Source organism: Myotis yumanensis, unplaced genomic scaffold (assembly GCF_028538775.1).
Source record: "Myotis yumanensis isolate MYYU_CA2020_CCGP unplaced genomic scaffold, mMyoYum1.0.hap1 SCAF_10, whole genome shotgun sequence".
NCBI lineage: Eukaryota > Metazoa > Chordata > Mammalia > Chiroptera > Vespertilionidae > Myotis > Myotis yumanensis.
Genome location: NW_027223761.1, coordinates 41,732,479 through 41,755,213, shown reverse-complemented (window position 1 = coordinate 41,755,213; position 22,735 = coordinate 41,732,479). Strand labels below are relative to the sequence as shown.

The window sequence follows — 22,735 nt, the reverse complement described above, 5'->3', positions numbered from 1 at the left end:
AGATTGTACACACTCATAATGGAACAAACAAGCACACAACTTTAGGGTATTCCTGGCTTATGTGAGTTTTCTTTGCTCTCTGTCATTTCCTAGTACTGTGCTTGACACATAACAGAAAGTCAGTTTAGTAAGATAGTGCTGGTAAAAATAATAAAATCATATATTCATTTCTTCAACAAACAGACGTAAATTTGAAGGAAAGCAGATAGAAAAGAGTATATCCTACATTATTGAAATAGGCAAAATTAATCTGTGGTATTAGAAGTCCAGATGATGGTTAACCCTGAGAGGAGGGGGTAACTGGAAGGGGTCACAGGAGTTCCCTGGGGCTGACAATATTTTGTTTCTTAATCTGAGTGCTTGTTGCTTTGAGGTAATTCATTCATCAAGCTTTACAGTTATAATATGCAGGCTTTTCTGCATGTATTTTGTATTTCAACAAAAGAGATATTTTAAGAATTATCAAATGTGGTAAATTCGATGAGTAGAAAAATGTCTTCTGAATAGTGTTTATAATGTTTAGGAGAGAGGTAACTGAGTAGGTTAGCAATGTAGGATGGATAAGGTCCTTCCCCTTATGGACCTGGTTTAATGATCTCACTTAGACTTGATCCTGCAGCCTCAGGGACCCGTGAGAGTTATTTAACAAAGATATTATAGGAGACATCTTCCTAAAACAAACCTGATCACTGCGTTTCCTCCCTATGCACATGTTCATTTAAATGTCCACACTTTCCTTTTCTCAAGTAGTCTGATCATGATTCAAATGGAAATTTGGATGATAAATTTAGAACAATAAAGATGATAAAAATGACAAAAGTAGGACAGTTTAAGAGGCTGTTATACTATCTAGGGACATGATGGTGACTTTGGCTACATTAGTTAACTGGGATGTGAAAGGAGGGGATATTTCAAATATAGATATGGGGAATATGTTACAGAGTGAAAAGAGATACTAGGCGTGTGTGTGTGTGTGTGTGTGTGTGTGTTTCCCCTGGAAATTTCATGGATAACAGGAAAGGAAACAAAGCCTGAGATATATTAGAAGGTGAACTTTGGGGAGAAAATAGGGGAATTACAGTTTGTGGTTCTGCAGGACATTTAATTTACAATGCAAATCAATGTGAAGATACTTAGAAGACAAATGGAGATACAGTCCTGTCGATGAAGAGAGAACTTGTGGAGACTGCAGCCTAACTCTGCTATGGAAACAGATGAGCTTGCAGTACACATTCTCGGTTCCTTGCTTAACATTAACCCTTGGGGTTCTGGAGCTCATGCTTCTCTGCTCCATTCTTCAGGTGGTGTCCTTGAGACCTGTCAGCCTCACCATTCTGCCCACACTGAGGAGAACTTCAAAGTACTTGGGAATGTCACAAAGTACTTGGGGCTGTCACAACAGCTTTTATGGTAAAAGGGATGAAAAAGAGATATGTAAGAGGAAGATATGTGCCTTCAAATTAAATGTGTCCCCAGAACTGTCTCAGAGGCAGAGTCAGCAGAAAATGTGCAAGCTTTAAGCAGCCAATGACGTGGATGTGGGATTGAGGAAGAGAGAGTTTAACAAAAGTGAGTGCATTTGAGTTTATTAGACTTAGCTTTGAAGAACTCTTGATTACTTTTCCTAATCCAACCCATCTTCACAGGAGAGAAATGTGTCACTATTGACGTTCAAAGAGCCTGTAAGGGGCCCAAAAGCATTTCCAGAAAAGAAATACAGAAAATGTTGGTTGCATAATGGCGCCAGAAGAAAAACCAACCAGTCTCCACAGAAGATGGTTTTAAAAATACACCATTTGTTTGAGTATCCTTTCTGGAATATTTGTTAACATGTCTATCAAACTGTGGAAAACCTGTCTCTAAGAATATTATTCTCCTTTTTTATTTGAAAAAAATATTTTTATTGATTTCAGAGAAAAGGAGAGGGAGAGAGAGATAGAAACATCAATGATGAGAGAGAATCATTGATTGGCTGCTTCATGCATACTCCACACTGGGGACTGAGCCCACAATCTGGGCATATGCCCTGACCGAGAATCGAACTGTGACCTCCTGGTTCACAGGTTGACACTCAACCACTGAGCCACTAATTATTTCATCTGAGAAGACACTTTGAAGAGATAGGCTTTTGGGTATTGCTTAAGTGAATAAAAGAGGTTGTTTAGGCAAAAGAGAAGATAGGTATTGAGTAGCTGAACTAATAAGTATAGATCAACTCATAAAATTGATTCAATACTACTTATTCAAAGATAATATTAAACTAGCCAGGAAATGGAAGGGAATGGAGCTCCTAAGAGGAATGAGGTTTCTTTCATGGACTAAGAAAGGGTTATGGAGCAGCTCTTCTTTTGCAGCCCACACTTAGGGACTTTATAAGTGATGATCAAATGAATGAATGCCTCTTACTTGTAGGGTGCACAATCCCTTCCTGGAATCATGATGTTCTCCTGCAACACCAGCACTTATGGTCATTCTACCTTCCTCCTCACTGGCTTTCCAGGCCTGGAAGCTTCTCATCATTGGGTTTCTATCCCCATCAACCTTATCTGTGTGGTTTCCATCCTGGGCAACAGTATCATCCTCTTCCTGATCCGCACAGACCCAGCCTTACAACAACCCATGTACATCTTCCTGTCCATGTTGGCAGCCTCAGATCTGGGCCTCTGTGCCTCCACCTTCCCAACTATGGTGCGGCTCTTCTGGCTGGGTGCTCGTGAGCTGCCCTTTGATCTCTGTGCCGCACAGATGTTCTTCATCCATGCCTTCACCTATGTGGAATCTGGTGTGCTGCTGGCCATGGCCTTTGATCGTATTGTTGCCATCCGAGACCCTCTGCACTATGCCACAATTCTAACCCACTCAGCCATGGCTAAAGTGGGGGCTGCCATCCTGGTGAGGGCTGTCGTGCTCAACCTCCCAGGACCCATGCTCCTGTGGCATCTGCTCTTTCCCCAGATCAGTGTACTCTCTCACTGCTATTGCCTTCACTGTGATCTTGTAGGACTGGCCTGCTCAGACACCCAGATCAACAGCTTGGTTGGCCTGGTCTCGATACTCCTCTCACTGGGCCTTGACTCCTGCCTCATTGTCCTCTCCTACACCCTGATCCTAAGGACCGTGCTAGGTCTTGCATCACCTGGGGAACGTCTCAAGGCACTCAACACATGTGTCTCACACCTCTGTATTGTTCTCATCTTTTATTTGCCCAAACTGGGGCTATCTGTGTTGCACCGAGTAGAGAAGCATAGCTACCCTGCTCTGGCAGTGCTCATGGCTAACCTGCACTTCTTGGTTCCACCCTTCATGAACCCCATCGTTTACTGCATCAAGTCTAAGCAGATCCGCCAGGGCCTCCTAAAGCGCTTCCAGGAAAAAAGGGTTGATGTTTCCTAGAACAGCAAAAGGACCCAGGTCAACCCAGGTCTTGGGGTGGAGGAGGATTGGTTGTGACAATTTAAATTTTAGGGGTTTTTAATGAATCAGCTCCAACTTTTGAGTCCTTTGTGTGGCATGATCAGTTTCTATAATTACAGTTTTTGGGGACTGAGACCATTGGAAAGTACATCAAAGTATCATCTTGATAATCTTCGCATTGCTCTATCTGATTAGAGCTGAACTCTTTCAGACTCATATATACTGTAACTTCTCCTTGCCAGGGGGACTTAACCACACTAACTGTGAGGATGCATGTGCATATCTTTTTGTGCAGGTACCTCTCTCCTTTTCCACCTGGATTACCACCCCCACCCCCCGAACATTTAATTTTTAAGCCTAAGGAAGAACTGTGTTCCTATTATGTATAAATAGACTATATTTACCTTAGCACTGGCCTTCTTCTTCCGAATTTAATATAAACCATCTCACATACCAAGAAGTAGAAAAGGGGAGTGGGTGGTAGGAAACTCACAGGACAACATGGTAGATGCAGAATTTATCTAGCACTTATTTGCAGTTTAGGGAGTGGTAGTTTTCTCCTGGTTCTCTTCATATGTGCCTCTATTTTTTTTTCATTTTTTTAAAATTACCATTTACATTCAATATTATTTTGTATTAGCTTCAGGTGTAAAGGATAGTGGTTAGGCAATCATATACTTTACAAATATATATTCCCTTTGATGTTTCCATTACCCACCTGGCACCATATATAGTTATTATAATATTATTGTCTATAATCCTTATGCTGTACTTTACATCCCTGATATTTTGTAACTACTAATCTATACTTATCACTCCCTTCACTTTTTTCACCCAGTCTTCCAACTTGCCTCCCTGTGTCTCTATTTTGAACTAGAGATAAAATTTGACACTGCCAAGCCTAAGAAAGCTATTCAGTATAACTTCTGGATAGAGCTGGTTTCTCAAGCATCAATGGTAAAGGTGGAATAGCCACTCATTTCCAATGCAGGTGATCTGCTAGGATGTAAGCTCCGTGAAACCCAGGATTCAGGGACTATTTTGTTCACTGATGTGTCCCCAGCTTTAAGAACAGCACCTACGATATACTAGGTACTTAACATATATTGTTAAATAAATGAGTAGAGAAGATGAAGGCTGATCCCCAGGGAGGGAGAGGACTGGGAGATCTGAATGCCTGAGCCCTGTGGGGATAACAAGCAGTTGGTAAACTTCAATGGAATGAGGTGAGGTTGGATGTCGGAGACTTTGTGGACAAGGTAAGATTTATATGGTCAAGAAGTCTGTTTCTTAGGGTGCAGCTCAGCAAGGAGCTAATTTTTGTGTGTGAAGCTTTGTCCAAAACTGCTTCCAGACTTCGAGGGGGATTTTTACCCAGAAATTGAAGGATGTCTCACTTCATTACTACCATTGCCCTTGGCCTGCTCAGTCCTCAAGAACATATAACATTTCTTGAAGCATTGAAATAGGAACATTCTTGGTAAAAAACAACTACTCAAGTTTAGTTGGAAAGGTTGTTTCCCCTATTAGATGTATTTACATTAGCAACCAAAGCATGCGTTTCAAGGAACTCAGAACCCTGTATCTATAGTAACTAGAAAAAGGCCGTTGCCAACCCTGTGTATCTGAAGGTCTCAGATCTTACCCCTAGAGCCCAAGAAGCAAGGGCAACAGATGGTGAGTTCAGAGTTACCTCTTTAGAATATTATGTCTAATATTAGCCAACCAAGTTTTCAGTAAATCCAATCTAACCAGCTGCTGGGGTTCATGTCCCAGCATCAAGAAGGGTTCAGGAATCTGGAGAAGGGGCTATACGTAGATGGCATAGAAATTCAGGGACTAATAAAGAGTCAGGAGACGAGATATAATTTTGAAAGGCATTGGGGGTCAGAGGAGCTTCAGCTAAAGGAACTGAAGACTCCCTCCTTGTCTAGGACCCTTGCCTTTATTAACACAATTTGTCCTAAGGCAAGGTGGAGATAATACACTTCAACCGGTAAGGTTTCAAAGGGTACAGAAGCATTGTCAGTTTGGGGAATAGCCTACGGCTGTTCAGGTGTTTGGCCAGTAGGAGGCAATAACATGTAGATTAAGATGCCCTTTAACTGTCTGGCAGCCACAATCAGTTTCCTATTCAGGTTCAGGGAAATGCCTTCAGCCATTCCCAACAGGTGACTACATTGTGACGCAACCCTGTTGAGTCCCCAAGTCTCATCAACCTTTTGATGAAACTCTTGAAATGATGATATGCTGGAATTGGTTCCTGGCAACCAGCCACTTTGAAGATGAGATCTAATTAAAAAAGACAGCTCCTCAGGGCCATAAATCTTGGACTGAACAAGCAACTGTCTTATCCAGGTCCCTCTGTCAACTTCACATACCACCCAGGGAACCAGCATGTCCATTTCACTGAGGGTCCTCCAATCTCTATCATGGAGGACTGACATGATGGCATTTGGGACCACAAGCACACTTGGAAACTTAAAACAAAACAAAAAACATTGAATACAGACCCGGAGGCTGGGAAATTCCTCTTAGAGCAGCGGTTCTCAACCTGTGGGTCACGACCCCTTTGGCAGTTGAACGAACCTTTCACAGGGGTCGCCTAAGACCATCCTGCATATCAGATATTTACATTATGATTCATAACAGTAGCAACATCACAGTTATGAAGTAGCAACTAAAAAAAATTTTATGGTTGGGTCACAACATGAGGAACTGTATTTAAAGGGTCAGAAGGTTGAGAACCACTGTCTTAGAGGGTTAGCAGAATTAAGCTTAGATGTTAGACACCCAGTATAGATTTGTGGGGGTTGTTTGGCTTTTTTGGTTTTTCCCTTTCTCAGCAGCAGCTCTGAGCTTGGAGCCTTCTCTCACCCTTAATCCCTGTCACCTTACTGTTAGTTATTCCACAGCTGCACTGACATCAAGGAGAAAGGATCTGGGGTCCGTGTGCTCACAACTTTATCTTCAGTACAGATGCATCAGTATGTCCCAAAATGCCTTCCTCTGCTCACAGACCCAAGTAACTAGTATCTGAGCCTGACACAAGGGGGAGTTCTGAGATGATCTCTAAAAAGTTTTACTACCAGTTCAGCCAGTTAAAAGATTGTCAGGACATGATATACAGTGGCTTTTAGGTTTTGGCATTAGTTTTAAAAAGAGTCTATGTACATGAATCTAAGGCTCCTGCTCTTAATCTTTAAGTTAATCAGACTCTTTCACTCATCCATGCAGAAAACCTGTGTTAAGCAAAATTTTACCTTTGGCCTAAATAAGCTGTGTGACTTTTAGTTTATTTCATCTTCTCTGAACCTCCATTTCCTTATTTTTATTTTTATTTAAAAATATATTTTTATTGATTTCAGAGAGGAAGGAAGTGGGAGAGAGGGATAGAAACAACAATGATGAGAGAGAATCATTGATTGGCTGTCTCCTGCTGGGTATGGAACCCACAACCTGGGCATATGCCCTTGACCAAAATTGAGCCCAGGACCCTTCAGTCCACAGGCCAACGCTCTATCCAGTGAGCCAAACCAGCTAGGGCCATTTCCATCTTTATAAAGTGAATACCTACCTCACAGAGATGTTGTAAAGATTCAACCATATAGTGTACATACCAAATCCAGCAGCAGAGAACCAATTTTAGTTGTGCTTGTGTAGTTATTAGATCAATGCCTGTCTTCCTTATTCATTGCAAGCACCAGGAAGGCATTGTTTCTCCTGACTTGTCTAACCCATGCAAATGGGCTGAAATATTGTAAGCCCTTTATGTATAAAATAAATGAGCAAAGGAAAGACTGAATTCCTGGCAACTGGTAAATGCAAATAATTGTATAATTTTTATTGAGCTCAATCGATGGGAGCATTTATTATTATTATTATCTTTATGTATTAGATAGCTATGTATCAGGTCTGATTTTAAGGGTGGCAGAAATATGAAGAACACTGAATGTTTAGCATCTACAGGTCATGTATGTCAAAGTAAATTCCCTGATAGAAAAAGTGTGGGTCCTTAAGAGCAAGAAATGAGAAATTTTGGTGGATGAACCCAAACTACTGAATCTTCAATGTTTTTCTGAACTCTTCAGGCTGCAGAAGCATCCTCCTTACCTTGCCAGAGAGCACAGTTCCTCTTTGCCTCACCCCAAGCTGGTGCTTTGCAAGAACATTCATGTTTTCTTCAAGTCGACTTACCATTGGTCATTGCTTCCAAACCAGGTTATATCTCAGAATAGTGTAAGTGGAGAGGTACAATACCTGCCTCTAGAGAAAATAACTCACATGCAAAGAAAATTATAGACTTTGTTTGTATGGTGTGCTTCTTAGTCTTCCCATACACAGAAAACCAGAGATCTGTGAACCTCAGTTGAGAAACATTGTATCAACATAATAAAATTTCTACACAGATTTTTAGTCAATAAGTTTTTCCCTTTTGCTGTCTTTTCCTCTTCTGACCTTGTATTCTGGGGTAGGTCAGAACTCTGTATACTACTCTTATGACTTTTGCAACTGTCTCCATTTCTTGGCAAAACTGAATGTAGGTTGTCCTAGCCTAGTGCACAAGGACATTCTTCTGATTCTAGTCACCAGGACCTTTAGTATCTGTTTTATGATTTTAAGATGGCCTAGGTAAGTCATCTTACTCATTGCTACCCATTGCTTCAAAGAATTTATTAGTAGCAATAACTTGTTTAAGCCTATCTAATCACTTTTCTCAATAGGATATAATGTTGGTCCTAGGTCTATTGTGGTTACAAAATAGAGAAAGTGATGTTCTGAGAAAGGCTTAGACTAGCCTTGGGCAAACTACAGCCCGCAGGCCGGATCCGGCCCATTTGAAATGAATAAAACTAAAAAAAAAAAAAAGACCGTACCCTTTTATGTAATGATGTTTACTTTGAATTTATATTAGTTCACACAAACACTCCATCCATGCTTTTGTTCCGGCCCTCTGGTCCAGTTTAAGAACCCATTGTGGCCCTCGAGTCAAAAAGTTTGCCCACCCCTGGCTTAGACCCTCAATCCTGCTGGAAGTATGCTTAAAGAGCAGGTGTTAGAAAGGACCAAAAACCCAGAGGATCCTGAAATTGACCCTCAGATGAGGAGAACAGGTGGGCTTGAAGAGATGACAACAGAACAGAACATGTTATAATGGATCAGCTGGACCAAAATGAAAGGAGGAGAGAGTGCAATGATCCTGGCCACAAGGTGTAATTCTTCTTGTATTAAAAGGCCATGAAGACTGCAACTAAAAAAGTCACTGAACAGTAGCTTTATTTAGAGTAACATCCTTGATATCAACAATTTCCTGTGCTAGGAAGACAGAGTTTGACATTTAAATTTCACTGGTCTCTTAAACATCTTTCCCAAGGATTAAGGGAAGAGGCTAGGGTTCCAGGGTGGGGTTGAAGACTTTATGACTGTGCAGTGCCCCACTTCAGCAGTCGGAGAGTCCCATCCCGGATCTGTTTGGTCTTCATGCCATAGATGATGGGGTTGAGCATGGGTGGCACAACGAGGTAGAGGTCAGCCAGGAGGATGTGGATGTGCCGGGGCACATGCTGGCCAAAGCGCTGTGTGTAGAATGAGAAGAGCCCCGGTGTATAGAAGAGAAGAATGACACCAAGGTGGGAGCCACAGGTGCCAAAGGTCTTAGCTCTTGCCTCCTTAGAGGAGAGGCCTAGCACGGCTCGGAGGATGAGTGCATAGGAGACAGCAATGCAGATGGAGTCAGTGCCCACCACCAGTGTGGCAGCAGTGATGCCATAGATGTTGTTTGGCTGTGTGCCCCCACAAGCCAGCTTCACCACAGCCATGTGTTCACAGTAGGAGTGGGCCACCACTCGGCTACAATAGCTCAGCCTTGCCAGCAAGCAGGTGAGTGGAGTCATGAGCCCCAAGCCACGAAACACAGCAGCAGCCCCCAGCTTGCCCACAGCCTCTGGCGGCAGTAATGACCCATAGTGCAGTGGCCGGCAGATGGCCAAGTAACGGTCAAAGGCCATTGCTAGCAGGATACCAGATTCTACAGCTGAGAAGCCATGGATAAAGAACATCTGAGCAGCACAGGCTTCAAAAGCAATCTCAGCAGCATTTGCCCAAAAAAGTGCAAGGAGCTTGGGCACAGTGGAAGTGCAGAGCACCAGATCAATGATGGACAGCATGCATAGGAACAGGTACATGGGCTGGTGCAGTGCAGGCTCTGAGCGCACCACCAGCAGCAACATCATGTTGCCGAGCACTGCCAGGGTATACATGGAGCAGAAGGGAAATGCAATCCAAAAGTGGGATGCCTCCAGGCCAGGAATTCCCACGAGCAGGAAGGAGTTTGGGTTCTGATGGCTGTGGTTTGCGAACTGCATGGCCAGGTCAAGGTTGGGTAGTGTAGAAGACCTTACTGTCTTACTCTTAGCCATAGGAAGTCTTGACAGATGAAGGTATTGGGATTTATTCTTATGCTGTGGCTGAAATGGAAATAGTAGCAGGAAATATTTGAATTATACCGCATGAAAAACATCCAGGACGAGAAGATTGTAGAGCAGTGGGAAATGATGCAAGGCAGGAAGGGAAGTTATCTTTACTAGGGCTCCAGGGAGTCCTTTACATTTGTGTCTAATTCAGTGATGTCATGGTTGTAGAATCCTCTCCGTGGTAAAGATGAGGGCTAGGAACTCTTAAAGCTTTCTTCTTTCTGCCTGTGAATCCTTGTCTGCCTTTATTTTCTTCTGAATCATCTGGCAATGTAAGGGTAATGTAATTATCAAACTTCAGGAAGATTGGATGAAAGACTGAAATGTGGCTACTTTTCAAGATGGAAAGATCAGAACGGAAGAGAAGAGAAAGGAAAACAGGGAGATTTTGGATGGGTGTTTCAAGTCACTGAGCCCATGGTTGCTCATAGATGAGGCTCAGAACCTGGGTTCTGACCAGGAACAGCAAAGCACATGTTGAGGAGTTGAATCTCTTGTAGCCTGCTACAGCCATAAGATTCCTAGGCTCATGTTAGTACTAGGATTCCATTCTCGCCTTAGGTGTCCAGTATGGATGCTGGTAGAACCAGGTGAGGTCATGCAGAATTGGCCTATGTTAGGTGTCAGGCTGATTTGGCCATAATATGTAATTTGATAAAGTTATTAAGAGATAACTGCATATGAAGTATCCTTTCTTATAGAAATCAAAGGTACATGAAAAAAAGAGGAGATACGTGAATTTTAATAATTGGGAGCAGAACCACTCACTGTAAGCAAATATGGAGACTAACCTTGGTCAAATGATAGTACTGAGCTTCTACACATCTCCACCCCTTCTATTTGTCCATTATCTATATTCTCTATATCCCCTGATCTTCCTTCACCTACATGTACTTTCTCATTTTTCTGTTATCCACTAGACAGCCAATGATTGAGAATTTGAAAAAGAGGGGAGATTAGTAAGAAAATTTAAGAAGGGGAAATTAGAGGGGAAAGGAGATGAGGATGAAGAGGAAAGAAAAAATAAGAAATAGACATAAGAGAGAGAAGAGAAGAGAAGAGAGAGAGAGAGAGAGAGAGAGAGAGAGAGAGAGAAATGGACCTTTCTTACACTGGTTTCTAATAGAATGACATGTGACTGTGTTCTAGTTGCTCGTTGGGACACAGATAGCTGACTAATTGGTCCCTCTGGAGATGGCCCATTTGTATCCTTTACCTTAAGCTGCAATACTCCTTGCAAACCCTTGCATCACCTATTCGTACCCAGAGAGATAGAGGCAGGAAGAAAGGAAGGAGCTCGGACCAGGAGGCCTGCTTTTCCATCTCAGTGCCGACTATGGCTTGTAATATTGAACAAGTCACCTGTCCCTTTTTGTCTCATCATTCTGTCTTTCATGTGTTTCCTATTTTCTCTTCTGTGCTATTTCCCTTCCTGAGTTTCCATCATTCAGCCTGGGCCCAAACATATCCTGAGGGGATTTTAGCTTTGGTGGTGGCCAAAGGGTCAAGAAAAGAAAAACTGAGTAGGATGTGGGGATCTTGGGAAATAATATATGTAAAACGGGTCCATTCTATGAATGAGCACACTATGTGTTTGATTAAGCATGTGATTGTCTACATACATTTCTGTGCAAAATGCATGAACAAGGCTGTACTCAGAAGACAGGTACATTTAGGTAATAAATTGTTTTAGGAGTGTCCATGCTTTAGTGCTCGCTCTTTGGTATGGAGAAAATGGAGAGCTGAATAATCCAGCCATAAATGAGACAGCCTTGCTTTCTTCTTTCTCTTTTCTTCTCCCACTTAGCCTTTAAATAATTGAATCAAGTTTCCTCAGTCCCTGAGCTGCCAATCAAGAAACTTTTATTCTATCTCTGTAGCTACACAACAAAATGACCTTAAAGTTCATCTTGCCTCAGTCCCATTTGCACAAATGGAGAAAATGAAGTTGGAAAAGCATATGTTGAGCATAATGTTCTAATATTCCAGAAAAGAGATCGAGGCCAAGGTGAAGGCCTTAAGGTTCTCACTTCCTGGCCCACTCACTTATATTTGAGTTAGAGCTCATGAAAAATGTCTGGGAGAAGAAGATTGTAGGGCACTGGGAAATGATGCAAGGTAGGAGGTGGGCTATCATCACAAGTGTTCAAAGGAACCCCTGCCACTTCTGTTTAATTCAATGATCTCTGAGCTGTGGGCTGGAAGGTGACTGGCATGGCTACAGAACCCTCTCCATGGTAAAGGTGAATCACTAGAGACTCTTCCAGCTTCCTGTGAACCCTCTTCTGCTACACCAGTGATGGTGAACCTATGACACGCATGTCAGAGGTGACACGCAAACTCATTTTTTTGGTTGATTTTTATTTGTTAGATGGCATTTAAATATATAAAATAAATATCAAAAATATAAGTCTTTGTTTTACTATGGTTGCAAATATCAAAAAATTTTTATATGTGACACGGCACCAGAGTTAAGTTAGGGTTTTTCAAAATGCTGACACCCCGAGCTCAAAAGGTTCGCCATCACTGTGCTACACCCTACTGCTGTTTTATTCTGATTCACCCCCTCTGGAGATCAGGCAAGGAGAGACTCCCAACCTCTTCCAGATGACTTGTCCAGAATAACTACTTTTATGCCCTTCACCCCTCTTTGTTCTGAATTAACCTAGGTAAGAAATTGTTCAGTGTAATAAAGGCCTTGCCTAAAATACAGGCAAAAGTAGGTTAATAATAATAATAATAATAATAATAATAAGTAAATAATACAAGAATAAACTCTGTGTTTCATGTACTTACAACTGTAAACCTACATTTGCCACCACTGTATATAAGAATAGGAACTCAAGTACCTGGAAAGGAGCATGTTCTTAACCAATGGAGCTGCTCCTGAGCATCTGGAAGCTACCTGCCACGAACTCAACACTCATTTATAGAAGACCAAGGGCAGCCTGATTCAAATCCCAGCTCTACTAACTCACCAGCTATGTGATCTCAGTCAAGTCACCTAACCGCTCTCAACCTGCTTCCTCATCTGTGACCTGGAGAGATTAATTCCTATTGTAGAGGCTACCATGAGGAATTATTCTAGGAGATACGTATCTGAAGAGCAATGGCACTACATAGCACATAACAGTGATCAAAAAGTATGATTCATTTGTAAACCCCTTTTATCTGAAGTGGAGACCACCTCTGTGAGAAGGTTATCTTAGTGGCATCAGGTCTTTGGTCTGATCATAGTGCGCCTATGATAGGGTTGAAGAGACAGACAGACTTACCAGGTCTGGGGCTGGGAGTGGTAGTGGAGTCTTAGGTACTGCAGGGTTTAGAGTGTGGGGACCAAGAGAGCTGGAGTATTTATCCTGTGATTAGAGCCCTAGCTGAGAGTAAACATTCCCTGGGGATAAAATCAATAAAAGGACCTCTGGGATGGTGGAAGGAGGTAGAAAATTGAAGCTAGGAAATTTGGGCCATGATAGGATAGGCAGGAAGGATAGGATAGCAGAGAAGATTTACCCTGAAAGTTCAATGTGGCTAAGGAGGAGGAAGGTAGAGAGCACAAATAATTCTAAAGGCTTTTTGGCATAGAAACACAGTTTAGAATATTTTGCTTTTTTTCCCCTACCCCCTCCCCTCTGTCAAAAATATTTGCTTTTCCGTTTCTTTTGGGCAAGCTACTTCTCTGAATGTTAGTTCTTCATCTATAAAAGGAGAGGCAATGAATATTAAATGAGATGATATATGCAAGGCATTTACCATGTTGCCTGGTCTATGCTAACCTCTCAATAAAAAACAGAATTTTTATTTTATCTAATTCAATGATCACTGATTGAGCATCTGTTATATGCAAAGAACTATGCTAGATGTTAGGGCATAGAGTTGAAGGGTGATGCCACTGTTCTTAAAGAGGTCACAGCCTGGTTTGGAGGACAGGCAGACAGATGCAAATTAATTACAATTCAATGATACAAAAAAGACACAAAGGCACATTAAGAAGGGAAGTGGTTAGCTCTATAAAAGTCAGTTGAGAATTGAGGGTTTAGAAGTTTAAGGTGAGCTTGGAGGAAGAGGCACACAAGGGACAGAAGACAACATGTGTAAAACATGGTAGGAAAGAAATTATGGGCATGTTCTTGGAACCATTAAAGCCCAGTTCAAAGTTAGCACTTTCATGAGTCTTCTCTGATACTCCGAGTCACCATCACATGTTCTCTCTCTTCTCTTGTCCACACAGCATCTTATCAGGTACTGTTTTTGTGATACTGCCCACTTTAAATCTTATTGGTGTGACCTTAGGTGGTTTAAGTAACAGCTCTTAGCCTCTTGTTCCCTACTTACAAAATGGGGAGGGTTGTCATGAGATATTACATATAAGATCTTTAATACGGTGCCTGGAACATAGCAAGTCTTCAATAGATTTTTGTTGTTACTATCAGTACGTTATCTTTCAGTTAGCTTTCTACACAATGGGCTTTGTAAAGGCAGACACCAGGTGAATTCATCTCTCTGATAATGCTTCAAAGATCATGATGATGTTAGGTTTTGGGAGAAATCTGTTGAATAAGCAGATGGGATTTTGATCAAATGTAGGTCAGGCAGACAAGCTTGATTTCAGATAGCCAGTAAGTCAACAAACATATATTGATGATTTAATATGTATCTGGCCCTGTCTTGGAGATAAAAATAATAGAAAAATTTCCTGTATTAGAGAGCTTTCAATGCATGCAGGTGATGGAGGGAAGAACTAGTAGAGGATGGCATGGCCTGGAGGATAGAGAGGAAGGTGGAAGCTTTGTTCTTTAAATACATACATTCCCTGGAGAGCATGGAGGAATGATATTATAATAACTAAATTTTAGGAGTGCTGAGTTTTGGCCATCCTCCATTTAGACCCTCCAGAGATACAAGAGATTCTAATAGAGGGAATAAGTGACAATAGCAGAGAAATGAGATGACTCTTAAAATTTTCTGCCATTACCACGGTGCTTAGAGCCAAACCTAGGATCTCTGTTGTCTTGATGGGGCTCGGGGCTATGCATGGCTACTCATTGTTAACTTGTGATACCATTGGGCAGATTTTTGCTCAACCAACAATATTCACTCAACAGAATATTACTGAACACCTCTTATGTGCCAGCATTTCTCTAAGTACTAGGAATGTAGCAGTGAAGAAAGAAGATTAAGTCCTTGTTCTCATGGAATTTCTATTGCTCATTTAAAAATAATATATAAAAATAGGTATTGAAAAGTTCTATAAAAAAGGGTAAGAAGAAATAATATTGTAATGACTTTGTGACAGGTGGTTACTAGACTTATTGTGGTGTTCACAGCAGAAGGTATATAAATGTCAAACCACTGTGCTGAATACTGGAATTAATATAATATTGTATATCAGCTATACTTTAATAAATCATAAATTAAAAACAAAAACACCCCAAACACACACAGCAGTCATTTGTTTGCATATTCTAAGGAGATTCCATTTCTCAGTAGGTTTTACAGGGGAGGAAGGCAAGGGTGGTGAGAGGCAAAGTAATTACTGAAACCAGACTACACTCTGCCTCAAGGGACACATGATTGAATGCCACATAATGGCGAGGGAGTAGAGCCTTTAGAAATCCAGGGGCCAGAACCCCAAAAGACTGGAGACTGGCATGGGGAAGTTCCCTAGAGTCATCCCCAGAGAAGAAACCAGGCCCATCATGGGGCCTTTTAAGGATATTCTTCATGGAGAGAACCTGCTGTTTTTTTTTTCCTTTGGGGAGAAGACTAGCTGATTGTGAGGATATAGCCAGATCTTCCCTTTCCACCTCCGTCTTTCCCACCCTCCTCTCACTGAGGGGGAAACTGTACCAGCATTCTCTGAAGCCTACAGAAAATGAACTGAGCATCACACTGAGAGGTGAGAGCACACTGGGCCAGTGGTAGTAGGGTAGACCAGAAGTACACAGGGAGCAGTAAGGGAGTTGGCACAAATGGGACGAAGGGTGAGTAGACCAGGGAGGGGTACTTATGCTGAGATCAACCAGCTACCAAGGGCCTAGAACAAGGGCACAGCCAAGGAAAGAGGCCATGTGAGCTGAGGTTGGCAGAGAAAACTGGAATAACCAGGATAATGATAGAAATAGGACTGAAAATAGTAATCACTAAGGGAAGTCCTCATAGGCTGAGTGGAGCTTCAGTAAGAAAAGAGTATGTATAATGGTTGACGGAAATAGGCTAGGTTGCGGGGCAGGTGGGCGGGGGCGGGGGGGGGGGGATTGAGTCCAGAGTGCACAAGGCAGAGTCCATCTCTCATGTACCTCTCATGTCCAAACAATTTATCCTGGTCTCAGGCATTACCTCACCTCCTGATTCTCTTGTTTTCTATCATTCACATTCTTGTCTGTCTGAATCTAACAGAAGAACTTCTTTCTGTCCTCCTCAAGTACTTTATCTTCTACAAGTTTCAGATCCCACCATTATTACAAGAAATTCTTTTCTGCCTCCCAGACCTGTGCTCCTGTGTTGTGCATGAGGGGCCACCTTAGGAAAGCCTTAGCTAAACTACCCAGACCGGGTTAGTCACATTCTTCCTGTAAGTCCTGCTTGCTTCATTCCTACTTCACATTCTGACTCCACCTCAGACATAGCTGCTGTGATAGTCCAGGGGGAAGAAGATGGAAACTTGAAATAGGGAGATAGAAGGGACGGATCAGGTTTCAGCAACAACCAGCTTTATTTTTACAGTATGGTTCTATAGACAGAATCGTGGCATAGGAGTTAGGAGATGGAAAATTTGTTCTAGATCTGCTATTAACATCCCCCATGACCATTTGAGGGCTCAGTTTCTCAAATACACCATTCTAAGGTCTTTTCAGGATGAAGGTGTGGTCTACTGAGTAGTTTACAGTACTGACTAAACACTCACTAGGTATGGAGTCATATGTACTTTTTGGGGAGACCAAGAAATAAGTAACCGGTTTTGCTCAGTGGATAGAGTGTTGGCCTGCAGACAGAATGGTCTCGGGTTTGATTCCAGTCAAGGGCACATGCCCAGATTTCGGGCCTGATCCCCAATAGGAGACGTGCAGAAGGCAGCTGATCAATGATTCTCTCATCACTGATATTTCTATCTCTCTCTCTCGCTCCCTTCCTATCTGAAAAAAAAAAAAATGACTCAAGCTTCCTTTTGTCATTTTCTGATATCTTGACTGTGAAGGCAGGAAACAAAAACAGGACAATGACATGTAAGGACTGGACAAACACTCATGCAGGCAGGGTGAAGGGAGTTGGGGCAGGAGACCAGATAAGCAGAGTTGAGTTGTAAATGGAACTAGAGATATATTTTAGTTGAACCTGGAAATAAAGGAGGTTGGAATTTTAAACAGAATAGGCCAGCTGTGAGATTGAGGTGTGGGGGTCAATAAACTGAGGGCCAGGGATGTTCAGCAGGGGCACACAGGAAGTAAGAGAGTTGTACAGGGACATTCAGGAAGAGGAGACACCTGTTTGGAATTGGAGAAGCACATTGACTTAGGTGACAGCATATATAAGAGGACATTCATTCATTTATTCAAGAAACAGTTAACAAGTTTCTACATGGTCGTTAGGGATATTAGTGGCAGTAAATAGAAAACTACAGCCCTGTTGTTGTGGGACTTGCATGTCCATCCCAATGTTAAGTCCTAGAGAAAATTGACCGATACACATTAGACTTGGAGATGACGTTTCTACAATGAAGAGGGCCTTTATTCTGACCTAAGTAAATAAAATTGATGGAAGAATTTTTTTTTTTTTATTTTTTTTATTTTTTTTTATTTTTTTTATTTTTTTTATTTTTATTTTTTTTTTTATTTTCCTCTTAAAGTATTACAAAGGGTATTACATAAGTATCCTTTTTCCCCCCCCCCGCCCTTGACAAACCACTACCCTCCCTTACCCCCCAGTGTCTTATGTCCATTAGTTATGCTTATATGCATGCATACAAGTCCTTCGGTTGATCTCTTACTCCCCTCCCTCCTGCCCCCCAACTCTCTCTGGCCTTCCCACTGCAGTTTGACAATCAGTTTGAGGCAGCTCTGCCTCTGTATCTATTATTGTTCAAAAGTTTGTAATGGTCTTTATTATCCATGAATGAGTGAGATCATGTGGTATTTTTCCTTCATTGACTGGCTTGTTTCACTTAGCATAATGCTCTCCAGTTCCATCCATGATGTTGCAAATGGTAGGAGTTCCTTCTTTTTAACAGCAGCATAGTATTCCATCGTGTAGATGTACCACAGTTTTCTAATCCATTCATCTACTGATGGGCACTTAGGCTGTTTCCAGATCTTAGCTATGGTGAATTGTGCTGCTATGAACATTTGGGTGCATATATCCTTTCTGATAGGTGTTTCTGGTTTCTTGGGATATATTCCTAGTAGTGGGATCACAGGGTCAAATGGGAGTTCCATTTCCAATTTTTTGAGGAACCTCCATACTGCCTTCCATAGTGGCTGCACCAGTCTGCATTCCCACCAGCAGTGCACAAGTGTTCCTTTTTCTCCACATCCTCTCCAGCACTTGTCGTTTGTTGATTTGTTGATGATGGCCATTCTGACAGGTGTGAGATGGTACCTCATTGTTGTTTTGATTTGCATCTCTCGGATGATTAGTGACTTTGAGCATGTTTTCATATGTCTCTTGGCTTTCTGAATGTCCTCTTTTGAAAGGTGTCTATTTAGATCCTTGGCCCATTTTTTGATTGGATTGTTTATCTTCTTTTTGTTAAGTTGTATGAGTTCCCTATAAATTTTGGAGATTAAGCCCTTATCCGATATGACGTTGGCAAATATGTTTTCCCACGAGGTGGGTTTTCTTGTTGTTTTGTTGATGGTTTCTTTTGCTGTGCAGAAGCTTTTTATTTTGATGTAGTCCCATTTGTTCAGTTTCTCTTTAGTTTCAACTGCCCTAGGAGCAGTATCAGTGAAGAAATTGTTTTGGCATATGTCTGAGATTTTGTTGCCTTTGTATTCTTCTAGAATTTTTATGGTTTCCTGTCGTACATTTAAGTCCTTTATCCATTTTGAGTTTATTCTTGTGTATGGTGTAAGTTGGTGGTCTAGTTTCATTTTCTTGCATATGTCTGTCCAATTTTCCCAACACCATTTATTGAAGAGACTATCTTGGCTCCATTGTATGTTCATGCCTCCTTTGTCAAAAATTAATTGAGCATATTGGTTCGGGCTAATTTCTGGACTCTCTATTCTATTCCACTGATCTATATGTCTGTTCTTGTGCCAGTACCAGGCAGTTTTGAGAACAGTGGCTTTGTAATACAGCTTGATATCTGGCATTGAGATCCCACCTACTTTGTTCTTTCTCAGGATCGTTGCAGCTATTCGGGGTCTTTTTTTATTCCAGATGAATTTTTGGAGAGTTCGTTCTAGATCTTTGAAGAAGGCCATTGGTATTTTAATGGGAAGTGCGTTGAATGTATAGATTGCTTTGGGTAGTATGGACATTTTAATGATGTTGATTCTACCAATCCAAGAACATGGTATGTTCTTCCATCTGTTTATGTCTTCCTCTATCTCTTTTTTCAACGTCCTGTAGTTTTCTGAGTAGAGGTCTTTAACCTCTTTAGTTAAGTTTATTCCTAGGTATCTTAATTTTTTTGGTGCGATGGTAAATGGGATTGTTTTTCTGATCTCCCTTTCTGAAAGTTCACTGTTGGTGTATAGAAATGCCTCAGATTTCTTGGGGTTAATTTTGTATCCTGCTACATTGCCAAATTCATGTATTAAGTCTAGTAGCTTTTTGATGGAGTCTCTAGGGTTTTGTATGTATAATATCATGTCATCTGCAAATAAGGACAGTTTTACTTCCTCTTTTCCAATTTGGATGCCTTTTATTCCTTCTTCTTGCCTAATTGCAATGGCTAATACTTCCAGTACTATGTTGAACAGGAGTGGTGAGAGTGGGCATCCCTGTCTTGTTCCTGTTCTTAGGGGAAATGGTGTTAGTTTTTGTCCATTGAGTATGATGTTGGCAGTGGGCCTGTCATATATGGCTTTTATTATGTTGAGGTATGATCCTTCTATTCCCACCTTTCTGAGAGTTTTTATCAAAAATGGGTGTTGGATTTTGTCGAATGCTTTTTCTGCATCAATTGATATGACCATGTGGTTTTTTTCTTTCAATTTGTTTATGTGATGTATCACATTTATTGATTTACGGATGTTGTACCATCCTTGCATCTCTGGGATGAATCCTACTTGGTCATGGTGTATGATCCTTCTGATGTACTGCTGGATCCGATTTGCTAAGATTTTGTTGAGGATTTTGGCATCTATGTTCATGAGGGATATTGGCCTGTAATTCTCTTTCATTGTGATGTCTTTACCTGGTTTTGGTATTAGGGTGATGCTGGCTTCATAGAATGAGCTTGGAAGCGTTCCTTCCTCTTGAATTTTTTGTAGTAGTCTGAGGAGGGTAGGTTTTAGTTCTTCCTTGAATGTTTGGTAGAACTCCCCTGTGAAGCCGTCTGGCCCTGGGCTTTTGTTTGCTGGAAGCTTTCTGATGACTGCTTCAATTTCTTCCATAGTTATTGGCCTATTGAGGTTTTTAGATTCTTCCTGATTGAGTTTTGGAATGTTGTATTTTTCTAGGAATTTGTCCATTTCCTCCAGGTTGTCCAGTTTGTTGGAGTAGAGTTGCTCGTAGTATTGTTTAACAATCATTTGTATTTCTGTGGGGTCTGTTGTTATTTCGCCTCTATCATTTCTGATTTGGTTTATTTGGGACCTCTCTCTTTGCTTCTTGGTGAGCCTGGCTAGGGGTTTGTCAATCTTGTTTATCCTTTCAAAGAACCAGCTCTTGGTTTCATTGATTTTCTGTATTGTTTTTTTGGTCTCTATTTCATTGATTTCTGCTCTAATCTTTATTATCTCCTTCCTTCTGCTCACTCTGGGGTTTTCTTGTTGCTCTCTTTCTAATTCTTTGAGTTGTAGAGTTAGATGATTGACTACCATTTTTTCTTGTTTTTTGAGATAGGCCTGTAGAGCTATAAACTTCCCTCTCAGGACTGCTTTCATTGTGTCCCAGAGGTTTTGGATTGTTGTGTTTTCATTGTCATTAGTGTCCAGGATGTTTTTAATTTCTTCTTTGATGTCATCGGTAACCCAATCAATATTTAATAACATGCTATTCAGCTTCCAAGTGTTTGAGTATTTTGGGTTGTTTTTATTGTAGTTTATTTCTAACATTATGCCATCGTGGTCTGTGAAGAAGCTTTTTATGATTTCAATCTTCTTGAATTTGTGGAGACTTTGCTTGTGACCCAATATGTGGTCTATTTTTGAATATGTCCCATGAGCACCTGAGAGGAATGTATATTCCGCAGCTGTGGGGTGAAGTGTTCTGAAGATGTCAATTAAGTCCATCTGATCTAGTGAGTCATTTAGGATTGCTGTTTCTTTGCTGAGTTTTTGTCTAGCGGATTTATCCAGTGATGTCAGTGGTGTATTAAAGTCCCCTACTATGATTGTATTGTTGTCGATCTCTCCCCTGATATCTTCCAGAAGTTTTCTTATGTATGTGGGTGCTCCTGCATTGGGTGCATATATGTTTACCAGGGTTATATCTTCTTGTTGTATTGATCCCTTTAGTATTATGAAGTGGCCTTCCTTATCTCTGGTTATGGCCTTCACTTTGAGATGTACTTTGTCAGATATAAGTATTGCTACCCCAGCTTTCTTTTCCTTTCCATTTGCGTGAAAGATATTTTTCCATCCCTTCACTTTCAGTCTGTGTGAGTCCCTTCTAATGAGGTGGGTCTCTTGTAGACAGCAGATGTATGGGTCATGTTTTTTTATCCATTCAGCCACTCGATGTCTTTTGGTTGGAGCATTTAGTCCATTTACATTTAAAGTTATTATTGAAAGGTATTTGTTTGTAGCCATTTCTTTTTGTGTGTGTGTGTGTGGCTGTTTTCTTTCTGAGCTTGATATTTCTTCTTTTTACACCAGTCCCTTTAGCATTTCTTGCATGGCTGGCTTGGTGGTGATAAACTCCCTTAGCCCTTTTTTGTCTGTGAAGCTTCTTATTTCCCCTTCAATTTTGAATGATAGCCTTGCTGGATAGAGTATTCTTGGATTCAGTCCTTTGCTTTGCATCACTTTGTAGATTTCCGTCCATTCTTTTCTGGCCTGATGTGTTTCTGTTGAGAAATCATTTGATAATCTAATGGGAGATCCCTTGTATGTTACTTTCCGTCTCTCTCTTGCAGCCTGTAAGATTCTCTCTTTATCCTGAACATTTGCCATGGTAATTATGATGTGTCTTGGTGTGGGTCTTTTCGGGTTCACCTTGTTTGGGACTCTCTGGGCTTGTGTGACTTTTTTCTTCCCCACCTCAGGGAAGTTTTCTGATATTATTTCTTCGAATAGGTTTTCTAATCCATGTTCATCTTTCTGTTGTTCTGGCACCCCTATTATTCGTATGTTGTTTCGTTTCATGTTGTCCCAAAGCTCCCTTAGGCTCTCCTCCTGTCTTTTAATTTTTTTCTCCATTTGCCGTACAGTTTGAGTGTGTTTTGCTTCCTTGTCTTCTAATTCACTAATTCGGTCCTCCGCTTCTCCCAGTCTACTGTTGATACTTTCAATGGAGTTTTTTATTGAAGCTATGTCACTCTTCATTTCTTCTTGGGACTTACTTAAGTTGTTGATTTTTTCATCTGTTTCTTCTAGCTTCTTGCATAAGTAGTTGAGTTTTTCATCTGTTTCTTCTTGCTTCTTGAACATGTGGTGCATGTACTCTAGGAACCTTATTCTGAATTCTTTTTCCGTCATGTTGCATATCTCTGTCTCACTTAGCTGCTTTTCTGGCGA

The 22,735-nt window shown here is 41.2% G+C and overlaps 2 protein-coding genes across 2 annotated transcripts; one reads left to right on the top strand and one right to left on the bottom strand.

The window, feature by feature from the left end:
* Nucleotides 1–2,439: 2,439 nt before the first annotated feature.
* Nucleotides 2,440–3,393, top strand: LOC139018180 (olfactory receptor 51G2-like). Its single transcript, XM_070426828.1, has one exon. It carries the CDS (start codon nucleotides 2,440–2,442, stop codon nucleotides 3,391–3,393), a length of 954 nt encoding a protein of 317 aa, XP_070282929.1.
* A 5,438-nt stretch (nucleotides 3,394–8,831) lies between these two features.
* On the bottom strand, nucleotides 8,832–9,833 carry LOC139018178 (olfactory receptor 52P1-like). Its single transcript, XM_070426827.1, has one exon. It carries the CDS (start codon nucleotides 9,831–9,833, stop codon nucleotides 8,832–8,834), a length of 1,002 nt encoding a protein of 333 aa, XP_070282928.1.
* Nucleotides 9,834–22,735: the final 12,902 nt, after the last annotated feature.